The 19,957-nt window shown below is 46.2% G+C and overlaps 3 protein-coding genes across 3 annotated transcripts; all 3 read left to right on the top strand.

Annotated features, from left to right (window-relative positions):
* Positions 1-229: 229 nt before the first annotated feature.
* LOC111256719 (protein GOS9-like) lies at positions 230-2,101 on the top strand. Its single transcript, XM_022825194.1, has 3 exons — positions 230-428; positions 542-690; positions 2,090-2,101. The coding sequence occupies exons 1-3, from the start codon at positions 230-232 to the stop codon at positions 2,099-2,101; spliced, it is 360 nt and encodes a 119-aa protein (XP_022680929.1).
* A 3,238-nt stretch (positions 2,102-5,339) lies between these two features.
* Positions 5,340-7,229, top strand: LOC101763616 (2-alkenal reductase (NADP(+)-dependent)). Its single transcript, XM_004960698.4, has 5 exons — positions 5,340-5,673; positions 5,783-5,960; positions 6,114-6,280; positions 6,436-6,518; positions 6,671-7,229. The coding sequence occupies exons 1-5, from the start codon at positions 5,422-5,424 to the stop codon at positions 7,047-7,049; spliced, it is 1,059 nt and encodes a 352-aa protein (XP_004960755.1). The 5' UTR covers positions 5,340-5,421; the 3' UTR covers positions 7,050-7,229.
* A 4,184-nt stretch (positions 7,230-11,413) lies between these two features.
* Positions 11,414-14,311, top strand: LOC101763211 (2-alkenal reductase (NADP(+)-dependent)). The gene is made up of 5 exons (XM_004960697.4): positions 11,414-11,806; positions 12,699-12,876; positions 13,134-13,300; positions 13,509-13,591; positions 13,714-14,311. The coding sequence occupies exons 1-5, from the start codon at positions 11,552-11,554 to the stop codon at positions 14,090-14,092; spliced, it is 1,062 nt and encodes a 353-aa protein (XP_004960754.1). The 5' UTR covers positions 11,414-11,551; the 3' UTR covers positions 14,093-14,311.
* Positions 14,312-19,957: the final 5,646 nt, after the last annotated feature.

Raw genomic sequence — 19,957 nt, 5'->3', positions numbered from 1 at the left:
TTCACTATTATAGGACTCCAAACATCGACTTCGCTAAAACGACCCTTGAAACGTTGGCACTTTGTTATACATGACATTTTGTCTTTTTAATCACTTTTCTCAACTAAAATACATGTATTTTGCCATGATGTGACCGTATTGCCCTTCTGATCCTGCACAGAACACAGCGCAGCCGAGCTGAGCACCAGCCTTCGTTGTTCGTCATCTCGCCTTGCTGCGGCGGCGGAGAATGGAGGGGCTCGTCAAGATCGGGCTGTGGGGCGGCAGCGGCGGCGACCCACGGGACGACATCGTCGCCGCTGGCGTCGCGCCGCACCGCCTCCAGAGCGTCGTCATCCGCTGCCAGGGAGCCGTCGACGCCATCTCCTTCACCTACGCCGACGTCGACGGGGCGCCGCGCATGGCGGGGCCGTGGGGCGGCTCCAGCGGTACGTTCCATCTGCAGTTCCTGTTCCTCATTTGCTCATCATCACGACTTATGCATCTCGTAGTTCTCATAAGTCAAGCAGTTTTTCTTTCTTTCTTTCTTGGTGGCAAGCAGGTCATATGTTCGGCGCGGGGGAGTTCGTCAAGGAGATCTCCGGGACGTACGGCCCGTTCGGCGGCCACACCGTCGTGAGGTCGCTCATGTTCGTCACCAACGTCGGCAAGCACGGCCCGTTCGGCACCCCGTGGCAAACACCCTTCAGCGTCCTAGGGCGGCACCCACGTCGTCGGGTTCTTCGGGAGGTCCGGATCCCTGCTGGATGCCGTTGGTGTCTACGTGCATCCGTAAAGAGAAGTGACAAGACATCGCCTCCAGGCTCCGGCCTGCGCGTCCAGGCCACCAGGCGGCGCGGCCAAGGCACCAGGCGCCGTGGCCAGGCCATGACCCCGAGCGGTAGGGCAGAGGCCGCCAGGGCTTCGCGAGGGAGAGATGAAACATCGGGAGATGAAAAGATACGATCGATCGAGGATACAAAAGTCCAAAGGGCAATACGGTCACATCATGGCAAAATATATGTATTTTAGTTGAGAAAAGTGATTAAAAAGATCAAATGTCATGTACAACGAAGTGCCAACGTTTCAAGAGTTGTTTTAGCGAAGTCGATGTTTGGAGTCCTATAATAGCGAAACGCATTGTTTCGAGTCCTATAATTGCAATTTTCTCCCTTTTTTCCATGCACAAATTAAGATATTGTGTAGTGATTGCTAGGGGACATCTCATTGTACAGATTTTTTGTTAAATCATCTCAACATTACATGTCAATGCATATGTACCTGCTCTTATGGTGGGAAGGGTGTTCCCTCTCATGTGCCCTTTTTAAGTAAATGCTACAGCTCGCAGTCAATATCCAAATGATGAAGAAGAACAATCACTAAACCACCACTTCTCAAACAGCACAATAATGGAATTAATCTACCCATTTCATTTGGCGATTAATGTACTTCTTTCATATGCCCTTCTCACCTTAAATTCTTCAAAACTGCTAATGCTTTCGAACTGGTCATGAATGGTTCCAACTCTAACTTGAACCAATGGAAGAGCTAGCAAAATTGCAACCAAATCACACAACCTAACTTCACTTAGATGTGCAGAGGGAGAATTAGAAAGAGGGCTAGCCTAGCATGGTGGAAGAGAATCCCTCACTTAACCAGAATGCCTACCATCATCCACCATTCATCCATTATGAGGACTCCCTGATGAACGACATAGTAGAGATAGGCAAGTCATTCTTGGCTAAGGGAGATATGCTCTTCATCACCATGTAAGGCATCCCTCTTCTTCATCACTTGTTTACCCATGCCATGCCTGTAGCTTGTTGGTTTGAAATTCAGGCAAGCAAGCGCCAGGTATTTATAGTGTGAGCAAGAGGAGAGATCAGGTGTGATGCTGGGCTGCCCTGTTGTAATTTGCATCGTCGTATAGCACTGACCTTTCCCTCCACATAGAATATATATATTCTTTGGCTAGCAATCTTTTCAAGAAATTCTGAATGGATAAGTACTACATATATAGGAGGTTTGAAATATGTCAATGCACAGTAGCTACCTGATTGCAAATTATATCTGTTTTACTGATATTTTTAAGAAATGTTTGGACTTTCAGATGGTCTTTTGAGACAAAGCATACATTTTGCGTATATCTTTGTGGGACTGTTATCATTATGTTACTCACAAGAGATAGTTCTCTGGACTCTCTTTTAGAGTGTAATCACGAAAAATTCTTCCATTTGGAATTAAAAATGAATATCATCACCAGCACAATACTATCATCGACCCATTTAATTGTTAGGCTTATACTCACTAGTCATTGACATTATCTTAGATCCACATTATGAATACCCTGAGCCAACTCCATAACCTAACAATGCTCAGGGTAGAAGGTTTGTGGAAAAATATGAGGATACTACTTATTCAAGGTCAATTGTTTTACTATTTATAAAATCAATTTCAGGAACAAAATTCAACCTCGTATTCATGTAGTTTTCCATATTACGTAATGATAAACTGAGAATCATGATTTCTTAATTTGGTTGCTACTATCCACGGCAGCATTGTTGTGGTTTCTCAATGCTTTGGGAACTAGAGGAACTTAAAAGCATTGGGAGATTAGAAAACTTTTGAGTACTTCTTCAAACATGTCAGTTATCTTTTGAAATTTCATGGAAAGACCAGGTTCCATGCACGTGCAATCTCTGAAGTGGATATTTGCCACATCAGAGTACAAAAATATTATACGAACTTGCAGCTTGATAGAAGTCACACAAACCTAATTTCTCCTTCTGGTATCAAAATTAATATTCTGTTTTAACAAGTGGCTCCTGTAAGATTTGCATATATACCCATTTTTTCTTTTTTTTGTTTGTTCTACAGGACATCATTTTCAAATGGGATAAATGCTTTCCACCAAGGAATTGCCAAAGCAAGGAGCTATAAACTCATGGAAGAAACGTTTGACATTAAGGGTGTGTTTGGTTACTGGGTTGGACTGGGTCGGAACGGGTTCAACCCCCTTCATCCCACGTTTGGTTGAAAAACGATGTGGAACGGGTTCAACCCAGATGGGAATATTCCCACTTGATCCGGGTCGAGCAGATTCCTCCAAAATGGACGGACCGCGCGGACCTAGATGGATGTCGTGCGGCTCCGTCTCACGCTCGCCCGCATGCCTCCCTCGGTCGCTGCTGGTGCCCGGGGAGGAGCCGGCATCGCCGGGCGGTGAGGAGGCGGTGGTGGCGGGGAGGAGCTGGCGGCGCCGGGCGGCGCACAGGTGGAGGCAGGGGCGTCGCCGGGCGGAGGCAGGGACGGCACGCGGAGGCCGGCTCGGGAGAGGGAGGGAGGGGCAGCGGCCGGCGGCCGGCGCAAGAGAGGGAGGATGGCCAGCGCGGCGCGGGAAGCGGGGGCGGCGCAGGAGCAACCGGTCCGGGGAGGAGGCGGCGCAGGGGAGGTGGGGGCCGGCGCGCGGGTGGCCGGGGAGGAGCCGGGGAGGAGAGAGGAGGAAGGAAGATGGAAGGGAGGGGGAAAAGGAAGAAGAGGCTGACAGGTGGGGCCCACAACGAACGGTGTTAAAAGGACATCCATCCCAACCCTCCCAACCTTCTCAACCAAACTAAAGACTGGGTTCAATCCATCCCTCTCCATCTTTTTCATCCAAACACGAGCTGGGTTCACTCCAACCCACAAAAATGGGTTGGCTCCGATCCGAGCCACGTCGTCCCAAAACCAAACGCACCCTAAGATCCCTGCACCTAGATTTGGTGTCCTCCTGCAAGTGGATGATGTGAACTTTGAGATGCCATAACGGAAAGAGTCAAAGTATCAAAGATTCTATTCTAAATGATATCGCACCCATGCATAGCAGAATGTCAATAATATATCGGCGGCAAACATTTCAAAGTAAGACTCAAATATTGGGTTTCTGCCACGTGCCAACTTTCTCTGTATGCTTGCAGGTGGCCAAGTTTCTATAGTGGAAGAATAGGTTCCATTGAATGGACCAGTAAAATAACCTTCCCAGCTTCCACCCACTGCATCTTGATTCGGCACATTGTACTGAATGTCAACAGCCCTGCTGCATGTCAACCTATCCAAATCGTAGGTCGCTTTGACTTTTCTAGATTCATAGATACTATTATGCACCTAGACATATATTATATCTAGATGTATAATAATATCTATGAATTTAAAAAAGTTAAAACAACTTACAATTTGGAATGGAGAAAGTAGAAGTTTATTGATGACCTCCATCTTTTAATTTCTTTTGTATGTAGTTTGTGAAGCAATATGATTTAGGTTTTGCAAAAGCTTTTCACCAGCTGAGAAACTTACTTCCTTTTTTATCTTGTGAGTATGAAATTGTAAGGAGAACGAATTCAGAGAGGATTAGGTGTTAGGTCCACTACACGAGATGAAACTGGATCACAGGTTTTACCATAAATGATGGAAAGAATAATTTATTTAGCAATTGTGTAAAAAGAAATTTTAATTATGCTAGAGCGGACTAACCGAACTAAATTCTGTTAGCCTCTCGGGAGAACTGAAGAGCTACTTCCTTTAGACCTTTACTTTACACAATGTGCTTTTCAGAATTATATTAAGGAGGACAGCGTGAAACGGAGAAACTGTTGCTTTCACTAAAACTAGTTTTAAATTGAACGTCCGGTCAGAACCAACAGAACCATGACCAAAAGGAAAAGAACCAACAGAACCATGACCAAAAGGAAAAAAATTAAAATTGCTGCAAAATTTGTCGTCTGATTTGGCGGCCGAGTTCGCTGTCACGTTGCCCATGTCGCCAGTGCTAGATCTTGGGTTGTGTGATTGAATCCAAGTGGCGGACCTGGCATTCTACCTGAAATGCAAAACCCTTTACCGTTTCCTATCCCAATCCACGTGGCCGGATGTGCTGGGAATTTAGTTCCAGCTCTTTTTAATCTGCTTTTGTGGGCTCAATGCTCAAAAACCTCTTGCTGGGGGCTGCCGATATATGGACATTTGATTCAAGAACATGTGTTGCCACTTGCCGGCCTCAACATCTGAAATAGTCTCCCAACTTTCGTTATGTCGTCATTGTTGATGTTATGTTTCATGTCATGGTCAGTTTATCGCTGAATAATATATGCTTAATCCTTTCGTTATCCCCTATGAAGTTTATAGGTTTAGCTCGCAGGCTGCTTTCATGAGCTTGCTTTCTGATGTCTCCAAGAAGTTGTGCTCCGTGCTCTTAATAATCGTTGTTCCTGCGAGCTGGACTTTGTGTTCCACGTAATAATTCCACATCACTGGCCGTCTGGCTGGCCACGCACGGGCGTTCCCATCCACACACGCCAAAAGGCCAAAGCGCTCCCGTGCAAAACGTGCCACGGGCCACGGCCCCAAGATAGCGAGCGGCATTCCACCGGCAGCACCCAATCCGTCGCCCAAGCGAACCAGGGAGCCATGGCTGCGGCGGCGGCGGCGGCCGGGACCGAGGAGGTGCCGAACCGGCGGGTCATCCTGAAGCGGCACGTCACGGGCTTCCCCGCCGAGGACGACATGGAGGTCGTGGCCGGCGCCGCGCGCCTCGCCGTGCCGCCGGGGTCGGCGGCGGTGGTGCTCAAGAACTTGTACCTGTCCTGTGACCCCTACATGCGCGGCCGGATGAGCAAGCACGACCGGCCCAGCTACGTCCCCGACTTCGTCCCAGGGGAGGTAACCATAGCAATGCTGTCTCCAGCAACCAAATCACAGACTCTGTTCAGCTTCAACGCTGTCTTCCATGCATTCAAGGTTTGTGTAACCAACTGAAAAGAACATTCAGGTTTTGGCTGGCCACGGTGTGAGCAAAGTGGTAGCATCTGGGCACCCGGATTTCAAGGTTGGCGATCACGTCTGGGGCATAACCGGATGGGAAGAATACACTCTCATCCCAAATCCAGGGTCCCTTTCCAAGATCAATCACCCGGAAATGCCTCTGTCTTACTACACAGGTGCTCTTGGTGAGTTAATTCTGAGCGCTTACTACTCTTTCATTATTACAAAGCAAAAATGCCATGTTTAATCCCAGAAATAATATACCTCTTTGAAAACATCTAGTATTGCAGAGTACATATTTTTGTTCTAACTCTGCTACAACATCAATCAACATTCAGGCATGCCTGGGCTTAGTGCATACGCTGGATTTTATGATGTGGCCAAGCCTAAGAAAGGCGACTACGTCTTCGTTTCAGCGGCAGCAGGAGCTGTTGGTCAGATTGTTGGCCAGCTTGCTAAGTTCACTGGCTGCTATGTGGTTGGAAGTGCTGGTTCTGATGAGAAGGTCGGTATGGAAGACAATTTTATTTCAGCATCATCTACATTCTACTACTGGTTCCAGGAACAACTTAGCCAAACACTCCAAATCTCCAACCTAGTGCATTATCTGAAACACATTTAGTACATTATCTGAAAATTGCTTGCATGTTGCCTCTCCAGGTAAATCTCCTGAAAACCAAGTTTGGCTTTGACGAAGCTTTCAATTACAAGAAAGAGCAGGATCTGAATGCTGCATTGCAGAGGTTTGTGATCTGAGCCCAATGCCGAAGACTGAAGACTTTCGTTGGGAACATGTAGACTTTGCATGATTTTTGAAAGAATTTTACTCTCCAAGTTCCTCCGTTCTAGACTGCGATAAAGTCTCAAACCAAAATTTCGATATCATTTTGCCTAGGTACTTCCCGGAGGGCATCGACATCTACTTCGAGAACGTGGGTGGCACAATGCTAGAAGCCGTGCTGCTCAACATGCGCGTGCACGGCCGCATCACTGTGTGTGGGATGATCTCTCAGTACAACCTGGAGCAGCCAGAGGGCGTACGAAACCTGTTGAGCTTGATCACCAAGCGTGTACGGATGGAAGGTTTCCTTGTCTCGGACTACTTGGGCGAGTACCACAGGTTCGAGGAGGAGATGGTGAGTTACCTCAAGGATGCCAAGATTGCCTATGTTGAGGACGTCGCCGAAGGGCTTGAGAATGCACCAGCAGCACTCATTGGGCTCTTCGCAGGGCGCAATGTTGGCAAGCAACTGGTCGCCGTTACCCGGGAGTAATGTCATGTTGCGTCGCTTTCAGCAACCATGTTCTGCATGCCCTATCCACCTCGTTATCTGACCATTGCCCGCTCCTGCTCTCCGAGAGACGGGCGTCAAATCCTTCAAATTTGAAAATTTTTGGACAATGCTCCTGGAGTTCAGGGACACAGTAACACAGGCATGGAATACGCAATCTCACGTGTTGAACCGTTCCACAAGCTCCACGACATGGCCGTTGCTCTACGGGAGTGGAGCAGCAAGCTCATACTAGACGCAAAAATGCAACTGCACATGGCCCTAGAGATTATCCTAAGGCTGGACATGGTGCAAGAACATCGAGCACTTTTGGAGGCAGAACATCTCCTGCGCAGACGTCTCAACACAACGGCCATGGGGCTGGCTGTGATCGAACGAGCGCATAAGAACCAAGCTAGCAGAATAAGAAACCTAAACTTAGGGGACGCTAACACACGCTTCTTCCACTAACAAGTGAACTCCAGGCGCCGGAAAAATTTCATTCAGAGACTAAAGAAGGCAATGGTTGGGTATGCACACATGAGGAAAAATCAACTGAAATTCAAAACTTTTTAAAGTAACCATGCAGCAACCCCAGCCTCGTCAAGAGGACTTCAATTGGGGCCTACTCGGGATTAACCAACATCACCTATCCTCGTTAGACTCCCCTTTCTCAGAAGCTGAAATCAAACGAGCCATCGATAAAATGCCAGGTGATAGAGCACCAGGACCGGACGGATACACGGGATTGTTCCTCAAATCATGTTGGGACATTATCAAGCACGATGTAATGGCAGCAGCAAATGCTTTCTACTCTCTACGCTGTAACAGTCTCCAACTAATCAACTCATCAAATATTATCCCAATACCAAAGAAAGAGGGGGCTGACACTGTTCAAGACTTCAGACCCATAAGCCTAATTCATTCCTTCATAAAAATCATCACTAAAACGTTGGCAATAAGATTACTGCCGCACATGACCTCAATTGTCTCCAAATATCAGAGTGCATTCATTAAGAAACGGAGTGGCCATGATAACTTTATGATGGTGCTTAGTACGGCTCGATGATATCATCGAAACAAAGTACCTGCCATGTTTCTAAAATTGGATATTGCGAAGGCTTTTGACTCCATTAGGTGGGATTACTTGCTATCACTTCTACAACACCTGGGCTTCCCGATGCGTTGGCACAACTGGATCGCGACATTACTCTCGACTTCCTCCTCCCGCATTCTCCTAAATGGGGTTCCGAACCGACCGCTCAAGCACGGCAGGAGCTTATGTCAAGGCGACCCACTTTCCCCGCTCCTTTTCGTCATAGCAATTGATCCACTACAAAGGTTGTTGGAACTGGCAATGGAGATGGGAATCCTGAGCAAGGTACGTGGATGTGGACCGTGCTACCGTATATTGATGTATGCTGATGATGCGGCGATGTTAGTCGCACCAAGAAAAGAGGAAATAGACGTGCTGGTCCACATCTTGAATATGTTTGGAGAGACAACAGGGTTGAAAACAAACTTCCAAAAGTCAACTGCAATCCTGATCCGCTGCGAAGGAATACAACTAAGTGAAGTACTACGAAACCTCCCGGCAAAGAATGGCAACTTCCCAATTAAGTATCTGGGTCTATCATTGTCTACAACCCGCTTAAGGACAGTGGACTTCCAACCTCTGGTGGACAAGACCATAGGCAAACTTAGTAGTTGGAGCGGAAAAAACAGGTCATCAGCCGGATAACTCACGCTTATCAAATCGGTCCTAACCTCCTAGCCTGCCTTCTGACAACCCTAAACACACCCAAACAAATCACGAAGCTCATCGACGCTAAGAGGAAATAGTTTCTTTGGGCGGGAACAGAAAACATCGCAGGTGGCAAATGCAAGGTTAATTGGCTTAGGTCAGCCAGGCCTCAGAAAGGGGGCGGCCTCGGAGTACTACATCATGGTAAATTCTCAAGAGTACTGCACCTGCTATGGCTATGGCAGGAATGGATGAACGATGATAGTCATTAGGAGGGATGCGACGTCCCTTGCTCGCAAGCTAACCGTAAGCTATTTGCAGCAGCCACCATGATCACAATTAGTGACGGTAAGAAAACGTCATTTTGGGGAAGTGGTTGGATCAACGACCAAAGACCGAGGGATATGGTGCCAAACCTATTTAAGATATCCTGAAGAAAGAATAGATCGCTGCATGACGCCATGACGAACTATGCCTGGATTCGGGACTTAAATCGTCTACATCACGGTTTCTCTGTGACACACTTTATTGAGTACTACCGCCTATGGGTTGAGGTGAGCCGAGTGCAACTTAGACCGAGAGTCCCGGATACCATTGTATGGAAGCTCACGCCAGACGGGCAATACAGTTCACAGTCGGCGTACCAAGCGCAATTTTTTGGATCCACGACGACTAATTTCAAGACCATCATTTGAAAACCTTGGGCGCCGACCAAGTGCAGGTTCTTCACCTGGCTGGCTATCCAGGATAGAGTCTGGACAGCGGATCGATTGGTGAGACAAGGATAGCCAAGTAATCCGCTTTGTGTTCTTTGTAATGCTACACAAGTGACATGACTTCATCTGTTTACCGGCTGCAACTTTACGAGGAGAATTTGGAATGAGATGAGTGCATGGACTCGGTGCACAAACATTGACCCGAGTCGTTGGGAGCGACATGACTCGCTACATGATTAGTGGACAACTCTAGCGGGTGCACAGGTGGTTGGCCGAAAGGGCTACGAAGCCTAATTATCCTAGTGTTGTGGGAGATTTGGACAGAGCGAAATGCGCGGATTTTTCAAAGTCAGGAACAAACAAGCAGTCGCATAGTTGCTAAGATAAAAGATCAAGCGGCTACTTGGATTGCGGCAGGAGCTAAACACTAGTCTTATTCATGTTGGCCGGCGTCATTAGTTAGCCCTAGCGGGGCCCTTTTTTTCTTCCCCCATATTGTTAGTCGGGATGTGAGTGTACAGAGTATATAGAACTTTCCTTTGTTACTGCCCGTCGGGCTTTCCTCTATTTAAATATAGCAGCATCCCTCCTGCTAGCTCATTTAAAAAAATAGAGGACTAAAGATAGAGATTCTAAAGATAGAGATGAAAACTAAAGATAGAGATGAAAACTGATCATATCCTTCCATATCAGTCAGATACATCAGGATTCCATTATATAAAAAAATAAAGGACTAATAGGATATAGCATGTACCATCACAATGATCTTGCAGGTCTTTTATGATGGATGTATGAAGTTAATTAGTAAAACATAATGTTAATGTTAATAGAGAAAATTAACATCTTCAAAGGAAGAATTAAGCAAAAATTATTTAAAGATCAAGTTAGCATCTTTTTTTGATTTGGGTAGTACGTATGCATGAAACTCGGTAAATAAAGGAATCAAGGTACAATAAGAGCACGATATGCGCCGCGTGTGAACAATCAATAGTGGCATACCGACACAATTTTGCCCAAGCTTAAGGAAAGTAGCATAATTCCGTTGAAAATCACAATTATATCTCTGGTCGAGATCGTTCAGGGGCGGAGGTACGTTCAGGCGGGGTACCTGGCGGGCTCACCTCACTACACCCTTCCGTTGCTGGCCCCTGTCCGCCCCCTATCTCTACATTTTTTTTTATTATTTCACACAAGCACATGCTCGGATCCAGGATTACAATCTCTAATCGAGATATTTATTATTTCACACAGGATGGCACTGCCACAAGTAAACACAAACACATTACACATCTCGGCAGGAGCAAAGATCCCCTGCAGTTATTACATGCATAAACACCAAGAGAAGCCGGGCACCAGATGGCGAGCACAGTTACTGGTTGTTCTGCATTATGAGGTGTATAATGTTCATGTTAAAAATGGCATTAGATGAACATAGGAACTGATAAAAAAAAGGTTTTAGCCAAGATCTGAACATAATAGACATTGTTCTTACCATTGACCCTTTGAGCACGGGGCAAAATCCATGGATTGTAGGTTCTATTATTTCCCCTTGGGTCGTATTTTTATGCAACCTTTTGTAAATGACATCAGTTGCCATAGAAAATGCGCCAGTTCCCCCGACAATAGCTCACTCGCCTTGAGTGATGTCTAATCCCATTCGCCAGTTTCAAAATATAGGTTGTTTTGGTTTTCTATAAAAAGTTAAAACTTCGATGTGCGGGAGGTTGTCTCTGGTACCAGTACCCCATCAAGAGACGACGAATGGTCTGCGCCGGTGTGAAGTTGCCAAATCTGCGGGGCCTGCCGGCTTCCCCCCACCACCCGGCAACGTCGAAGTGACGCTGTCATCACCAACCACCGCCACAGGCGTTCGCGAACGGCGTCGAGCGCCCCAGAAACATCTGTCCCCGCAGTCTCCACGTCCAACATCCAAGACACGTTTAATTCGCAAGGCACAGAAACGCATCCTAGGACAGCGGCGCTGCAAACCCCATATCCGCGTTGCCAAGGCCCAAGGGGAACCACCACCGTACCGGAGAGTTGAGATGAGCGGCGGCGGAGCGATGGCGGCGGCGGGAGAGGAGGTGCCGAACAAGATGGTGATCCTGAAGCGCTACGTGACGGGGTTCCCGTCGGAGGACGACATGGAGGTGGTCACCGGCACGGCGCACCTGGCCGTGCCGCCGGGGTCGGCGGCCATGGTCGTCAAGAACCTCTACGTCTCCTGCGACCCCTACATGCGTGGCCGCATGACCAAGCACGACCGCCCCAGCTACGTCCCGGACTTCGTCCCCGGGGAGGTACTGTGTCTGCAACGCCCTGTTATCTAATCTCTATTCTCTTCTCCTCTCTTCTCTCTTCTCTTCTCTATATAAAAAGACTCAAAACTTTTGTTGTTACTGGTCTGGTCATAAACTACTCCGATAAGTCGTGTTGTATAGCATCTGCAGCAGCAGTTCCCCAATAAATATTTCTCAATAACTAGTTAATAAAATACCTTAATATCATTTTCTCTATTATTGCAGTCTTCCAATAATCGCATCCCAATCCAACTACTCTATTGGGAGAGTCACAACTCCTCCTTTATTTAAGGAGAGTTGGGTGAATTACTGGTTTGTTCCAATAATTATTAGGAAAAGAGAAAGATAAAGAGAGGCTGCTGGATCGCTACTTTATTATCAATTCTCCCAATATGTTAGTTTGATTAGAGAAAGGGAGACTGCTTGAAATGCTCCGAGACTCCACCATCTGTGGTTTCTTCAGGCGTTAAGACTCTGTGATGACTCCTAGTCAACGGACACCAGAGATGATGCTTAGATTTTAGGGGATATAAAAAGTAAGAGATTTTTTTATTCGTACGGTTCACATAGGAATTTTAGAGGACTTGGATTATCTTGCTTGAATTACTAGGGAAACTTTGGTGAATTTGGAAGCTTGTGTTCAGATGCCCAGATTTTCTGACTAAGCGACCGTCCGTGGTTTATCAGCATGGAAATCTGTTCTTCGAATTACTAATTGGAGCTAAAGATGGGAAATTTTTAATTACTGTCCAGATTATTCTAAGGAAATTGGGAGTTTATTTCTTTCAATACTCTAATAATCATCTTCTGCACTGGAGATGGATCCACGTACTTATCTTTTTCAGATGGGGACCTTACAATTCTGTGGTCTCCATTCGTACAAATCTTGCAGGTTTTGGTTAACTTTGGTGTCGGCAAGGTGATGGCATCTGGGCATCCGGATTTCAAGGTTGGGGATCTTGTGTGGGGCATGACTGGATGGGAGGAGTACACTCTCGTCCCTAAACCGGAAACGTTTTTCAAGATCAATCACCCTGAACTGCCTCTGTCGTACTACACAGGTGTTCTTGGTGAGTTGTTCTTTCAACCAAAAATGTCAACCCTGAAGACCTTCCTCCGATTAAGCAACTTAAATTTCTTGTGTAATCTTTTTTTTTGTTCCATTTATCCAACCAACAAACGTTTTTTTCATTTTAATTGAATGTTCATCGGCCTTTTACTGAACCAAATGTTACCATGTTGTTCCTTAAAAAAAACGTATATGAAATTCTTTATTCTTACACAGTTTAAAGTTATTTTCTCACTGTGCTGCAACCTAAATACTCAGGCATGCCCGGCCTTACTGCTTGGGCTGGATTTTTCGATGTGGGCAAGCCTAAGAAAGGTGATTACGTCTTTGTGTCGGCTGCATCAGGCGCCGTTGGTCAGCTTGTTGGGCAGCTTGCTAAGCTCACGGGCTGTTATGTGGTTGGCAGTGCTGGTTCTGACGAGAAGGTTTGTGAAATCGTATTTTTCCTTTGCCATTTGCTAATGAGTGGCTCTCTTGCTCAAGGGCATGTACAGTTTTGCTCAAGCTCATGGGCAGCTTGTAGTCGCCTTCATTCGTTCATTTGTATCATATCAATAAATAATCATAGGTATACAACATTGCCATTATAGTAGTACGGCGTCATCCATTGATTGATTACCTCGTATTCTTCAGGTTAACCTTCTGAAAACCAAGTTTGGCTTCGATGAGGCATTCAACTACAAGAAAGAGCAGGACCTCGATGCCGCCTTGAGGAGGTCCGTGAGCTCATCTTCCTGTGATTTGTACACTTCAGCTGTTCAGCACCAACGACAAGCACTGATTTGCCAGGGAATTTTAGTACATCCTTCCTCATTCCTGTGGTACCATTGCTCTGCAGGTACTTCCCTGAGGGCATCGACATCTACTTCGAGAATGTGGGTGGCCAAACACTAGAGGCCGTGCTGGACAACATGCGCGTGCACGGGCGGATCCCCGTGTGCGGTATGATCTCGCAGTACAACCTTGAGCAGCCGGAGGGCGTGCACAACCTCTTCCAGGTCGTCGCCAAGCGCCTGCGCATGGAGGGCTTCATGGTCTTCGACTACTTCAACCAGTACTACAAGTTCGAGGAGGAGATGGCAGGGTACCTCAAGGAGGGGAAGGTCAGCTACGTCGAGGACGTCGCTGACGGGCTGGAGAAGGCGCCGGCGGCGCTCATTGGGCTCTTCACCGGGCGCAACGTCGGCAAGCAACTGGTTGCCGTCGCACGGGAGTGAGTGCTGGGCATCCTTCTGAATACTGCCTGAGCGTTCAGAGATAGGCGTGCTGGGAACTGATGGTTTGTGGTGCTTATGGTCGCATCTGCTTATGTTAGAAGTTTGTGTGGGTTCAGGTTGTATATTGCTTTTTGTAGAAGATGAAACATTGGTTTCTACAATTGAAAATAATTCAAATGCATGACCATATCACTGAAAATTCTACAGAACCCTTTTGTAGGTGCTGAATGACCTAGACCCCTTTTATAATTCAAAAAAATCTAGAAAAGTTTTTTTAAGAAAACGAGGGAGGAAGGGGGTTTGCGGGTTTAGGGACTACAGGATGGGAGTACACTTTCATCCCCAATCCAGAGTCCTTTTTCAAGATCAATCATCCTGATGAGTTGCCTCTGTCCTACTAGTCTACTACACAGGTGTTCTTGATGAGTTCATTGTTTAGCAACCACTCTTTCTTTGCAACGAAAATATGAAAACCTTCCTCTGAACTCATACTTGTTCTTCCTTATTCATGCATGGCCGGTCTAACTGCTTGGGCTGGAAATTTTTCGATGTGGGCAAGTCTAAGAAAGGCGATTATGTCTTCATGTCAGCTGCATCAGGCGCCGTTGGTCAGACTGTTGGGCAACTTGCTAAGCTCACAGGCTGTTTCGAGGTTGGCAGTGCTGATTCTGATAGGTTTGTGAAAAGTGAAAACTCGCTTGATTTTCCCTCTGCTAACAATTCGTTCTCTTCCTCTAGTTACTGTTTTTCTGAAGTTAGTCTCCTGCTTACATACATTTTTTTTTGGTTTTTAATGGTTGCCTCATTTGTTTCATTTTAAATATTCATAGTAGATCATTGCATTGGAGTAGTAGCCATCATCAGTACAGCACATTTAACTGGTAAGAAGGTCGATCTCTTCAGTAAATCAATCATGAACAATGTATCTCAAGAATCATTTCTGTCAATCTTCTGAAAACCAAGTTTGGCTTCGACGAAGCTTTCAACTACAAGAAAGAGCAGGACCGCTTGAGAATAGCTTGTTGAAAGAAATGAGTGTTTCTATCTTCCTCAGTAACCCAAAACTTTTTTTATCTCTGTTTATGAAATTATGCCTGCTTGCCTAGGATCATTTGATGCTTTTGCACTAGTTCATGTTCCAAGGAGTGATTCTTAATGTTAGGAGGAAGACCCTGTATTTGGATAATGCTATCTTCAATTGCTTGTAGCTGGGAGTTTACACTTGGTTTGCTTTCCTCCATTTTTGTAAATCAGACGACATCACAACAAGAACTTTGCTTGAAGATGGAAAGGGTGTGAGGAGGACTTATCGCAACCACTTGCAGCTTCTCTCTGAAAGTCCTCTTCCATAAGTCACCAGTTCTCAAAACTGAAAGCTTTTTTTTTCTTGTTTTGGTTGATTGAAGGACCGCTAAAATTGGAGCATGGTCACTCTTCATGATTGGTAAGTGGAAAACTGTTGTGTAAGGAAATGATGCACACCATTCTGCATTTCCTAAACATATATCCAAGCGCTCAAAAGTAGGATTAGCATTAAATTATTTATTAAACCAAGTGTAAGCAGGACCACTATAACCCAAATCCATAACGCCACATTCTTTAACCAGATTACAGAAAGTAGACATTCGAAATCTTGGTCCTAGCTTTTCATTAGCATGCATCACATTATTAAGATCCCCATATACAGAAAGCAGGAACATTTTGGTATTTTGCAATAAAAGCATGGATCTCCTGGCAGATAGACTAAGTTCTTCTGTGATAGGGATCACCATAAACACAAGCTAAGATAAACTTCATAGCAGTTGGCTTATATTCACAATTAGTTAAGATAACATTAGAGCTAGACTATTCTACTTGCAGGGACACATCTCAACTAGCTAAGATAACATTAGAGCTAGACTATTCTACTTGCTGGGACACATCTTCTTTACAAAGCAGCCAGAGGCCGCCTCCTGCAAGGCCACATTAGAGCTAGACTATTCTACTTGCAGGGACACATCTTCTTTCCAAAGCAGATGGAGGCCGCTTCCTGCAAAGCCTTCAACTAGAACAATGTGAGCATCATAAACAGCAAACTTATTAACAATAGAAGATTTTCTAGTCCTAGTTTCCGAAATAAAAATTACCTGATCTCAGTAGACACGATCAAACGGAAGAGCCCTCCTATTCCTCTGCATTTCCATGATAGAATACTCATGGCGCCCGTGGCACCTTACGGGCTGGTGCCGAAGCCTCTTCAGAAGCATTGTCATTGTGAGCCAGCAGTTGTTCAGTGCTAGAAGGCACAGGCCTCCCAGTGGCGCCAGGAGCTCCACCACTAGCGAGATCGGGATCCTGATATGCATTGAGCTCCTGGGCATGCAAGCCCAGAAAACCAGGATCCAGACTATCGAACCGGAGACGAGAGAGCTGAGGACCATCCTCCCTAGCACCACGAGGATCTCCTTGAGGTTGAATGCGGAGCCCCAAAAGAAGGACACGCCCTCCAAGCGAGGTGGAGCTCCCCAGAGCGGAAGGTGTGGGCACCGCCGCGCCATGCGAAGGATAACCAACCGGCAGAGCTTCCGCCAGAGGATCGCCGCCAAAGTGGCCACCAGTAGAGAGAGTAAGAAGACCCTCGGGTTGGAGCGAAGATCCTCAAATGGCAAGGCCGCCAGAATGTAGAAGGATGGACCTAGAAGCGGCGCTGCCAGTGCCATCTCCACCGCTGGGAGCAGGGCTCTGGTCGGCGGCGGCCATGGCGCTTCCTTCACCTCACCTAAGCTCAGCAGGTCGTGGACTGAGGAAGCAAGGCAACCGGAGCTGGACAGTGCAGACTGCAGAGAGGGAGGAGGAAGTGGAGATGTGGGTGGGGACTAGGGAGTAGGGAGGAATGGGAACCGGAGCTGGACCAAGTGGAAGGAATGGGAATGGGATGTGGGGGACGACGGACGAGGAGTCGCTGGGCCTTGACTCTTGCCACCGAGGGAGACGAGACGCTTCCTGCGCGGGCGGTTTCCCACGAGAGCGCGAAACCAGGAGAAAGAAATTCTATTCGGCGGTGCCGCACGAACACTGTCGGGATGCCCGACGCGTGCCACGCGGACCATATCTTGTCCCTGCAGCGAAAATCCAGCCTGCAGACCGCTGCCGCGAGCCCAGCGATCAAGCCTTCTTCCCATCCTTCCCCGTTGCGCGGATTGCAGACCGCTTCCCTCCCCCCTCCAAAAAAAAAAAGGTCGAGCTCCTCCAATCCTCAGTCGAATGGAGAATTCAGCCGCCACAAATTAGATGTCCTAATTTTTTTCTATTGTATCCACGGCTTTCATCGACCGGAGGATTCTACCGTCCAGCAATCAAATGCATTTGATGGAAGCGTGATCCTATCTAGCCCTGCTAATTGGATTGGGTTTAATAGTTTTAATGGATTGGATTTCTTTCGTAAGTTGTTTACATTGGTTATTAATAGGTTGATTCATGAAATGATTTAGTTTGATTTGGATTCCTCCTAAGAGGAAATAGTTTGGGAGTGGTTTAGAGTGGGTTGCATTGATTTGATTCACAAAACAATTTAAGAATCCAATTCTTGATGTGGGCCTACATTTAGTCCAACTATACTTTTCCGTTGAAGTAGCTAATTATTAAACTAAATCATCTCCAACAAATTTCAATCAATTTCGTTAAAATTTTAAAGTGTGAAAGGGAGGTTTTAGTTGGAGGGTCCGACTCTTGATGTGGGGCCCATATATATGTCCAGCTATACTATTTTGCACAAAGTAGCGGATACTTAAACTGAGTCATCTCCAACAAATTTCGATCAATTTCGCTAAAATTTTAAAGTGTGAACATGAGGTTTTAATTCTAGGGTTCGATTCTTGACGCGGGACCCACATGTATGTTTAGGCATACTATTTTACACAAAGTAGTGTGCAGTCAAATTGAGTCATCTCCAACAAATTTTGATGAATTTCGTTAAAATTTTAAGGTGTGAACTCGAAGTTTTAATTTTAGAGTCCGGCTCTTAACGCGGGGTCCAAATGTATGTTTAGCCATACTATTTAGCACAAATTAGCAGGCAGTCAAACTCTGTCATCTCCAACAAATTTCGATCAATTTCACTAAAATTTTAAGGTGTGAACACGATGTTTTAGTTTTAGAGTCCGACTCTTGACGTAGAACGCACATGTCGAACTCACATTTATTTCAAATATATACGAGTTTTATATATGAGCCCATAAATTTATATAGCAAACCATAATTTTTTATAACAAACCCATGATTTCTATCAAATAATAGGGTGGATTGGCTTGGATTTAGATAATATAAATATGGGATGAGTTGGGTTGATGTGGATTGGTGTGGGTTAGAGTTGGATTACAACAATGAGCAGGCATAATCCTATCCTTCTGCGATCAACACCCATGCCGAGGCTTGACACCATTGCTGCTTAAGCATTAGTTGCTGTTGAGATCTCAATTCATTGCGTTTAATCGTCTGGATTATTCTGAACTCCCACCACTGCTTGTAGCTCGCACGGACGACTGCTATGCCCGCGCAGCTCGATGACCTACCGTGTCGCTCGCTCCTCACCCTTGCTACCTACATACCTACAGCACCTCCATTCGATTGAAACAGAAGCGGACTCCTAGGCTGGGGTACGACACCATGGGAGGCTCCTTGTTTCCCTTCTCACGGGAGGAGGCCTAGTCGCCTAGACCTTGCCGTCGGTGAAGAACGGCGTGGCGGCAGCTGCAGACGTTGAGGGGGCAACTCGATCTGATTTTGGAGCTGACTTCGATGCATGCCATGTACGTGGAATCGGCTCAGTAGTTGAACGGCAGATGCGGATGCACCTACGCCTGGTGGGGCCAGCGTGCCACGCGTCAGGCAAATAGACGGTGTCGCACGGTAATCGTGGTGCCGCACTGCCGCGAGAATTTTCTTCCGAAACCAGGGCCCAGAGGTCAGTGGGATGAGGCCGCAACAGTGAGCTTCGGCGCCTCGAACCCATGACTCCCTCCCTTCTCGCTCTGCTGCAACGTGCAGTGCAGGTATGGGCGTGGACGCAGAAATCTCGTCGAGCAGAGCTGCGGAGAGATTATAATACCACCGGCGAAAGGACGCTAGGCCGTCAGACAATAAGGCACAAGATGTTGTACGAGATATCTCCTCTTTCAGTTCCATGCTACTGATCATGCTTCAAAATTACAGTTATTAGAGAGCAGCTAAACGTTGATCTTGATGCTTTACTGGAGCAATGTAGGAGCACGTAGCAATGGTGAATCCGGGCTCATTCAGGAACCCGATAAGTACGATGGAGCACAACAGCACCGATCGTGTCGAGTTTCACGATCCATGCAGAGCCTACACAGGTTCATATGTCGCAGTCGCGTGTCTGAATCTCCACCTTGAGCATAGCGTGCAGGAATCAGAAGATGCATGTTTGGATGTTTAGAAATTATCCTTTTCCTTAAAACAAAAAATCATTATAATAAAAACAATAAGTTAATTTTATCACAATTTGCAATAATCTTTGGCTGAGCCTTTCATTTTACATATCCTTTCATTTTAAAGACAGTTTGCACCAACAGATGTGGTTATTTTAGTCTGTTCATTAGGTTAAAACACATCAAGCGGAAATAACTGTATGGTTAAAAAGCTTCGGATTGGATGGTGAACAAAATAAATGTAGCAGCTTGTTCGAGGCCGTCACAAAACAGAGTAATATACGCGGCACGGAGAACTGCAGGTACGAGTTCGTTTTCGCCAACCTTCAATGCAAAGATCGCCACTTATCTGGCCCCTTTGCTCTGCAAATTGGCTTCCAATCCTTTTTTATATATAATCCGGATTAGAAGAGATCGTTTTTTTTACCAACTACTTTAA

This window comes from Setaria italica, chromosome III, assembly GCF_000263155.2.
Source record: "Setaria italica strain Yugu1 chromosome III, Setaria_italica_v2.0, whole genome shotgun sequence".
Classification (NCBI taxonomy): domain Eukaryota; kingdom Viridiplantae; phylum Streptophyta; class Magnoliopsida; order Poales; family Poaceae; genus Setaria; species Setaria italica.
Note: the sequence above shows the minus strand (reverse complement) of the source record. Positions and strands in the feature narration are given on the sequence as shown.